Source organism: Berghia stephanieae, chromosome 4 (assembly GCF_034508935.2).
Source record: "Berghia stephanieae isolate SIO BIC M18660-M18661 chromosome 4, UCSD_Bste_1.3, whole genome shotgun sequence".
Lineage (NCBI taxonomy): Eukaryota > Metazoa > Mollusca > Gastropoda > Nudibranchia > Aeolidiidae > Berghia > Berghia stephanieae.
Window position 1 is genome coordinate 92085647 of NC_088363.1, and position 9664 is coordinate 92095310.

Here is a 9664-nt window from a genome sequence, read left to right on the forward strand (position 1 = left end):
AAAGAGAGAGAGAGGGAGAGAGAGAGAGAGAGAGAGAGAGAGAGAGAGAGAGAGAGAGAGAGAGAGAGAGAGGCACACATTGGGAAATGAAGTTCTAAATCTTTCAATCAAATAAGTGACATCAACTTCATTCATTTTATAAAGGTCCCTTTTGGTGTGAAGCAAATTCTCTGCTGAGTGTCACTAGTTTTATGACTTTAAGATAGAAAGATATTTCCAACCATCCGGATCGGATTAATAATATCACAACAGGTCCCCACAAATGTATAGCTTTAAATTACTAAACAAGTTTGCTGATTCAATTAAATTATAACTTTAGTTTAAGCATCAGAAAATGTAAAAATTGAAATAAAAGTGTTCGAGGATAAAACGTACCTATTTGATAACACATAAAGACAAATATAATACACATAAACACGTCTTGTCTTGTTGTTGTCTCAGGTTTGATCCTCTGTTTTCTTGTAGCAGCGTAGGTCTGACTTCTCTTAACCGGACACGACCCAGATAAAGCATATATTATTGAGAACAACGTGCCTCTGAAACATACGTCACAATGTTCTGACGCCGCACACACATAAAATTAGATCGTATTAAACCAAACATTTGGGAGTCCAAGAGGAAGACCAGCTGAATCGACTCTCACACTCCATTCGACTTAACATATCAACCAATACTTAACCCTCTCCTTACCAACTATAGGAAAATCGTCACATTTGTTACGATACAACCAACATTTTTCTTGTTCAAATTTCTCTTGTACATCATAAAATTTAAAAATAATGAACAATGTGTTGTAGAGCATGTTTTGCGAAAGAAATTATCTATCGAAGAACATGACTGTTATTGTGTTTGAGTGATGAAAAATCTACTTTTGTGTTAGTTGGGTGTGAAGTTTTTGGATGAAAATCCTGAAAATGGCTGGTAAGGAGAGGGTTAACTCTACACACAACCCCTGTGTGTTGGTTACAATTATTGTTTGAATGATCAAAATGTTTAGTGAGAATTGAACATTAAAATGGCTGTCTGAATTCATAACAACGAGCTGATTGTCATCGATTTCGTTCATTCTGTAAACAAGTAATGAAAATTCAACTGAACCACGTCCAGTAGGGCTTATCTATATTGATTATGTTAATAAACACTTCGCGTTATTATGTATTAATTACTTGAAACAATTATGGTAATTGATGATGTCACGTCCGCCGAGCAACCAGCAGCTTGGTTCAAAACAAAGAAAATCGGTACTTTTTATTCTTCATGCTGGCTAGAACTTTTTCACATGTCATGTGATCAGAATGTATACAAGTCAAAACATGATCAAATTTATAATGTTTTTCTCCTCTGGATACACTTTTATTAGCGTCGGAGAAGTATTTCATAAGGGCGTCCGCCATTGTTCCGATAGTTTAGAACCAGATACTAAGTTACTATGCGTCATTACGAGAGAAGTGACTGTTGAAGCCTATTATGTTTAGGAATATTTACTACAGTATTAATTTGGAAACCATTCATGTGTTTGTAGAGTAAAAACCAATTAAATGGTTTTTCGACCTTGTCGGCTCGAAGCAGGGTCATATTTTCCTATTATTAATCCTTGCCTTCAGTATTATTTGGTTACACTTTTATCGTCATGTGGTTAAACATTTTTATATCGGTGTTGTTAATGCAGGGATAGAAAAAAACAGTTAATATCACATGAAAATGATAATCTAATTAATGAATATTTAGTAATTAAAACTGTATATTTTAGATTGGGTTCAAAATTCGTCTATTCTCAGTATATAATAATAATGATAATAATAATAATAATAATAATAATAATAATAATAATAATAATAATAATAATAATAATAATAATAATAATAATAATAATGATAATGATAATGATAATAATAATAATAATAATAATAATAATAATGATAGTAATAACAATAATAATAACAATAATAATAATAATAATAATAATAATAATAATAATAATAATAATAATAATAATAATAATAATAATAATAATAATAATAATAATAATATTAATAATAATAATAATAATAATAATGATAATAATAATAACATTTCAACAAAACTTATCTATTACCAGCTGATTTTGTCTTACAGTGATTTAGCCTAATGATCAGAATTTTAGTCCGGTTTCATTGGTACCATTTTCTTACAGATCTTGCTGTAGTTTTAATGGTAGGGATCATTCATAAAAACCTGGCATATTAAATCAGAATTATGATTCCAGACTGCTATATTTCATGCTAAATTCTGAACCAAGGTGCATATTTTGAAGTATTTTGTTGTTATGTAAAGTCCTGCCTGAAAAATCCCAGATAGATGCGATTTTGAAATATACATGGAAAACAAATAATCCCAAATAATTGAACTCAATCGACTAGATCTCAAATCTCAGACCGTCTCGTTAGCGAACACGAGAGACTCAGAGAGGTGGATACCAGTGGAGAGTGAGTGAATTCAGGGCTATGAGAGGTGGATACCAGTGGGGACTGAACCCGGTACCAGGTGAGATGGACACTAAATGGGAATAAATCTGGGACTTTGAGATGTGGACACTACTGGGAACTGAGCCTCCTGGGATATGAAAGAAGACATTAAGTGGAATGTGAACTGAGACTATCTGGAGCGGATACCAGTGAGGACTGAACCTTGAACAATATGTCTAACGAAATAGTGAAAAAGGAAAGGCTTCGTATGGGAACAAAACAGACAATGGACGTTTCGAGTACAAACCCTTAAATTTGTTTTCCACGTTTATTTGTGTAGTGTTGTGCTGACAAAGGGTTTGTACCCGAAACGTCCATTGTCTGTTTTGTTCCCATACGAAGCCTTTCTATTTTCTCTCTTTCGTTAGTATTTAACGATCACCGGCTTCAGGCAGCCCTTACCGTTTTCGAACAATATGTCTACATCCTGTAATCTCGGCAATCCAACTTCCATAGCCTTTGGTTCGTTCTCCACTGGTGCCCATCTCATGTGGTCTAGGGATTACTTTTCACTGGTTTCTATATTTCATTTGTCTCGAGTTTAAACTCTATTGTTGTCTGTCTTGTATAGTCCCGTGTTCGCTCCTCACCAGTGTCCACCAATTAGTGGTGTTCCGGTTCCTCTCCCCCACTGGTGTCCACCTCTAACAGTTCTAGGCTAACTCCCCACTGTTGCCCACCTCCCATAGTCCCTGATTCACTCCCCATTGGTGCCCAACTCCCATGGTCTCTTGTTCACTCCCCACCGGTGCCCACCTTACAAAGTTCTGAGTTCATTCCCCAATAGTGACCACCTCCCATAGTCTCTGGTTCACTACCCACTGGTGTCCATCTCACTCAGTTCTGGGTTTACTCCCCACCAATGCCAACCTCCCATAGTCTCTAGTTCACTCTACACTGGTGCCCACATCCCATAGCCTCTGGTTCAATCCCCACTGGTGCCCAACTCACATAGTTTATGGTTCTCTCCACAATGATACCTCCCCCCCCCCCACCATATTATCTAGCTTACTCGTCACTGGTGCCCATCTCCCATGGTCTCTGGTTCACTCCCCACTGGTGCCAATCTCCCATAGTCTCTGGTTCAATCACCGTCAGTACTCTCCTCCCAAAGTATCTGGTTCAATCCTCTCTGTTGCCCAACTCCCATAGTCTCTGGTTAACTCTCAACTGGTGCCCACATCCCATCGTCTCTGGTTCACTCCCCACGGGTACCCACCTCACATCTGAGTTTACTGTACACTGGTACCCACCTCTAGTTCATTCCCCACTGGCCCCCTGCTCCCATGGTCTTTGGTTCACTCCCCCTGGTGTCTACCTCACACATTATGGGTTTACTCGCCACTAGTCCATAAGTCTCTGGTTCACTCCCCACTGGAGTGGATTTCCATGTATTTTGATGGATTTCGGTATTCGGCATTACCCACATACCTGGACTTTTCGCATGTCAATCTGTAATTAATATGCCATCAGCAGGTAGCAAGGAAAGAAATGAATACGTTTCTAGGCGATAATTTCATTTTGGCCTGAGTATTCTCACACGTGTTACATTTAATCCGCATAATCAATAAACCTCTTTTATATCGGGAAACAATAATATAAACCGGATCGATGATACCAATATCAATAACCAAAACCAATCCGATCGAGAAAGTGTTTAGGAATAGATGAGAAAATGGACGTCGAGAAAAGGACAATATAGGCCCTTTATTTATTATTTAATCCTTTGTTTTGAGTTAATTAGGTCAGCTTTTTGATAAGTCTTACTGCAACCATACGGGCAAACAGTGTTCAAAGAGATACTAAGCTCTAGAAGCCGTGGTATGTAAAAAGTAATAAACTAAAAACAAAAATTAGAGCTTTTATATAGCGCAATATCCACTAAATGTGCTCAACGCACTTTACAAAGGGTCTCTGACCAACAGCAACTCGTAACATGAAGAACGAGACATGACACCTGTTAGGCGATATTACAATCTTTTCCGAAAGGGAGACAACGCTGTTGACGGCCAGGTACTCATTTTACGGTGAGAGAATGTGAGTAAAGAGTCTTTTCCAATGACTCAACTATGCGCCGAGCGAGGCTCGAACCCACGACCTTCCGATCAGAAAGCGATTGTCATACCACAAGACCACATAGCCGCACTAAAATGAACATAACAGCGTCAAATATGAACAAAATACCAAACACTGAACTCAAAACGTTTCTTTACCCGACAACATTTTTGTTTATAACTTCTTTTTGGAGTTGTCTGTCAATAAACCTGTTTAGTAAAAGAAAAAATGCGATTTGTTCTTCCCTTGCGTGATATGTGACCCGTCGCCTTAATGGGGGGTGACTCTCATGCTTCAAATTCAATCCTAAGCTTAATTAATTTATAGGATTCTAGTGAAAGTTTAAAAAGTGAAACCAATGTAATAAAGCTTAACATGGGACATGTCTTGTCCTACATGTTATGTGTTGCTGTTGACTAGGGACCCCTTGAAAAACGCTTTGGGCACGTTTCGTGGATATTGCCCCATATTAAAACTCAAGTTTTAAAAAGTTATTTTTCATTTATATATATATATATATATATATATATATATATATATATATATATATATATAGAGAGAGAGAGAGGAGAGAGAGAGAGAGAGAGAGAGAGAGAGGGAGGAGAGAGAGAGAGAGAGAGAGAGAGAGAGAGAGAGAGAGGGAAAGAGAGAGAGAGTGAGAGGGGAAGAAAAAAAAAGAAAAAATAATATATATATAGAGAGAGAGGGAGAGAGAGAGAGAGAGAGAGAGAGAGAGAGAGAGAGAGAGAGAGAGAGAGAACGGAGAATGTGTTCGAATTTAATCAATTACACTGATGTGGTGAAATTTTGGCTTGGATAATCTGTCCATTTCCTCTGTACATGAAAATCCACATAACAAAGAAAAGGAAATAGGTCATGTACTTGAATTCAATGGGTATCTACGAAACTATAGGAATTAAACGTGAAGTAGTCAGATTCATTTCATAGCGGAATGAGCATACATTCGGGCTTGTGCAACAAATAGCAAACAGTGGCCAGAATAGATTAGTTGCCTTAAAACTACAAAATGAACATATTAGGGGTATGTTTTTTTTAAAGTAGTTTTGTTTATGAAATGAACACGAGAACATAAAGTGACAAATTAGGGAACAAGCACTGGTGTAAGAGATTGAAGCATTGTGACTTTTTTGGGTGATGGTATTTTTCTTGTACTTTTCTTTCTGAGTTGTCTGGCGCTGTGTGCGGCTATGTGGTCTTGTGGTATGACACTCGCTTTCGGATCGGAAGGTCGTGGGTTCGAGCCTCGCTCGGCGCATAGTTGAGTCCTTGGAAAAGGCTCTTTATTCACTTTCTCTCTCACCGTACTCAGGTGTAAAATGAGTACCTGGCCGTTAACAGCGTTGTCATTGTCCGAAAAATTGTAATATCGCCTAACAGGCGACATGTCCCGTCCTACATGTTAAATGTTGCTGTTGACCAGGGATCCCTTGTAAAGCGCTTTGAGCACATTTAGTGGATATTGCGCTATATAAAGCTCAATTTTTTAAATGTTTTTTTTTGTTTCTTACCCACTTTTACATATTTTCATCTAGCCATTGAACAGGTCATAGAAATGATAAATTAAAATGGAATCGGTAATGTCAGACATTTTATTGAAAAACGATCTTTAGAGTGATGTTGGCAATGACAACAAAAAAATTGTACCGCCTTCGTTGTCTTGGCTGCGGTGTTGATTTATCGCTGAATACTGTAAAGTAACGAATAAGATAAATATGAAACCATAATTAGAGCATACTAATTGTGCTTCATAGAGCTTCAATTATGCTCTATCAGGTCATGGAGAGCAAAATTTACATTGCACACAGTTCAAGTTGCCTGTTAGGTGTTCTTTTGCACCATCAATTTTACAATATTCGTTGCCATATATAATAGGTGGGTATTTCTGTACATACGCTTATCAATATTTGATATTAAAGCCCTTAAAATGAATGGATGTCAGATTTTAATATTAGATTCAGCTACTCAAAAACAACCGTTGATTCGTCATAATAACCTGTTTGTTTGAATGCGCTCTTCTATATAGTATAAGTTAATTGATTCTCTTGGGGCAATTTGTAAACCTTAGATGTTGCTCTTTTTTTCTTCTTCAGATGGCCATGTCAATTGAAGAGCTTTACGATAAAATAGGCGGCATGGGTCGATTCCAAATCGCAACCGTTTGCCTCCTATCGTCTTGCCTGTTGACCGTTGGGTGGAGCATGTTACAGATGACCTTTGCTGGAGCGATTCCAGACTTCACTTGTAAAAGTCAGGAAGAAGCCTCAACTGTACAATACTTAAATTGGACTATGAACTCATGCTCTGTGAATGGAACATCCTGTTCAGCTTTTGAATACCACACTTCTTCTCACACGGTCATAACCGAGTGGGATCTTGTGTGTGACCGGAAATGGACAAAGAAAATTATCATATCAATTCAGATGGTTGGAGTCCTTACCGGGGCAACCATTTGTGGGCAATTGGGTGATCGATTTGGGCGCAAGAAAGTGTTATATTCTTTTGCATTGTCTCATGTCTTTTTAAATATTGCAGCTGCATTTTCGACGTCCTGGATCATGTTTGCTTGCTTCCGATTTTTGCTTGGAATCTGCATCGGCGCTGTTATTCTTATCATTCTTCCATATCAGCTTGAGTTTTTACCTCTGAGATGGCGTCCGCTTATCGGAATTATGCCTAGTTGGCCAATTGGAGTCGCATTTTTTGCCTCTGCTGCATTCATTTTCAAGGACTGGTCTAACCTTCACATTTCTTGCGGTATAATGTCCATTCCATCCCTGTTCGGCTTCTTGTTTGTTCCCGAGAGTGTCAGATGGCTCGCAGTTCAAGGACGTCTAGAGGAGGCTGAATGTGTTATTCGTAAAATTGCCATGATCAACAAGAAAGAACTCCACGAATGCATTAATTCCATACTTTTGAGGGTTCAGGAAGAACAATTGTGTATCAAAAAAACATCAAAAAAGTACACGTATTTAGATCTCTTCAAGAGACGGCTCAGTGCTCGCGTGGCTCTTGTATTCTTTTACATCTGGTTTTCCATGGCTGTTGTTTATTATGGAATCTCCTTTGGAGTGGCCAGTCTAACAGGAAACCTCTATGTAAATATTTTACTTCTCGGCATCATGGAAATTCCAGTGCAAACAACAACCTTCTGTTTTAACAATAAGATCGGTCGTTTTAAAACAACTTTTATGTTCTTTACACTCTCCTTCATTCCAGTCCTTGGTTGTCTTCTATTCCATCTTTTTACTCCATCTCACATCAAGGGAATCGCCATCAACGTTTTAAGCCAGTTTGCAAAAATGATGATTGGATCTGCTTGGTCCGCCGTTCAAGTATGGGGTACGGAGTCATTCCCGACTGTTATGAGAAATCTCGGTTGTGGTTTTCAGTCCATTGGTGCCAGGATTGGTGGTATTGTAGCCCCATTGGTCATTAATCTAGATACCCGAATGGGCGAGTCGTACGCCATTTTGTCTGCATTACTATTGGGTGCAATGGCTCTGACCTTCGTCGTCCCAGAAACAAAGGGGAAATCTCTCAATGACAATGATATTCAACAGCAGCAGAGCGGAGGAGAAGAACCCGAGGAGGGAATTATATTTAAGACAGGAGGCAACGGTGTTGATGTTTGTAATGATTTACCAGATGGATCTGAGCGTATGAAAATGCCAGTTGTTTAAAAAGACGACCAAGTAATAGATCTAATGATGTTATCTTTACATTTGACGTAACACGTTTTTGAAAAGTTTAGTTGTATTTTTTATACAATGCTTAGGTAACCAGGCAATGCCTTTCGATATCAACTAAAAATGAATTCCGAAAACCTGCACAATATTTATTGTTACAATGATATTACACATATTATTCGTGTTAAGACTAGTTAAAGCTCTATACGCTTTACTTTGAATTTGGCAAGTCGTATGCACAAAATTCAATAGAATTAATTAGAAGAAATTATCTCTGGGCTATGAAGGAGATACTAATAGTGCACATATCAAATACAAAGCCCGTCATTGGTATCTATATCACGCGTGAAACAAGCAGATGATTTTAAAAATGATATTACAGTGCGTATATTATTATATAAGGTTGAAGACAAGTTGTAAGCGCTTGTTGTTATAAGTTTTTAATGATACCAAAAAATTATTTTAGTGCCTTTGATGTAGTGTGATGCCTATAATATATGAGGAGGAGTAGGAGTAGGAGGAGGGGAGGATGAGGAGGAGGGAGAGGAGACTGTACTCATTGATATTTATGTATATATTGTAACTAATTATATCCTTTGCAAGTTTGTTACTCCTGGGTGGGGATCCTGACCTCCCATAGTGGGCAGGGAGGTACATGCTGTGTCTTCTATTCCCCCCCCGTACCCGTTTTCCAATTGTTTCCAATCGTTGTCTTGGAGTTCCTTGGCTGGGAGGGAAACAGTCGAATGTATAGTTATAGTTTTGGAAGATGGTATTTTTTTCCTTGTAAATCATCTCTCTGTAATGCATTGTATTATGTTTAGTTTACATATTATATTATATGATTTATAAACATTTATGTGTATTCCTCTTAGTTGGGACCTGTGCTTGTGTCTGGATGAGACTTTTAGGTGATCTCAAACTAAGTACTTTGACCGTGTGCTCTTGGAATCTACATATGTTCCCTATTTGAACCAATTCCCCTTTGTCTCACCTTCTCTTTTGTGCTTAAATTGTAATTCTAGAAGTTTTTACTATCCCATTTTTCCTTTTTACTGGCGCTGATATGACCTTAATGTGTTGCAAGCGCCATAAAACCCTTAAAAACAAAAACAAAACAAGTTTGTTACTCCTACGTACTGGTTACATTTACACTCCATGTTTCCATGACCGAATGACTTGCTACATCAATAAGGTTTTACAGCATTATAAGCCAGATCTAGGGAATTGTGTTTGAAGCCAAATTCATCAAACTTTCATAATATGAAAACGACTCCAATGACGAAGAACTAAACTGACGTTCTCAGAAAAAAGAAACCACTTTTTTTTTAGATGGCCAAAAAACTCGTTCTTCAAATATCGATTGATTTTTTAAAAATGATTAAAATTGAGCTTTAT

At 37.7% G+C, this 9664-nt stretch overlaps 1 protein-coding gene across 1 annotated transcript in view; it reads left to right on the top strand.

Annotated features, from left to right (window-relative positions):
- LOC144972121 (solute carrier family 22 member 6-A-like) overlaps positions 1-8398 on the top strand; it is a 9462-nt gene extending 1064 nt beyond the window's left edge. Inside the window, exon 3 of the mRNA XM_078913206.1 lies at positions 6671-8398. Coding sequence (XP_078769332.1) covers positions 6671-8260 — 1590 coding nt within the window. The 3' untranslated portion in view covers positions 8261-8398. The remainder of the gene's footprint in view (positions 1-6670) is intronic.
- The last annotated feature ends 1266 nt before the right edge of the window (positions 8399-9664 follow it).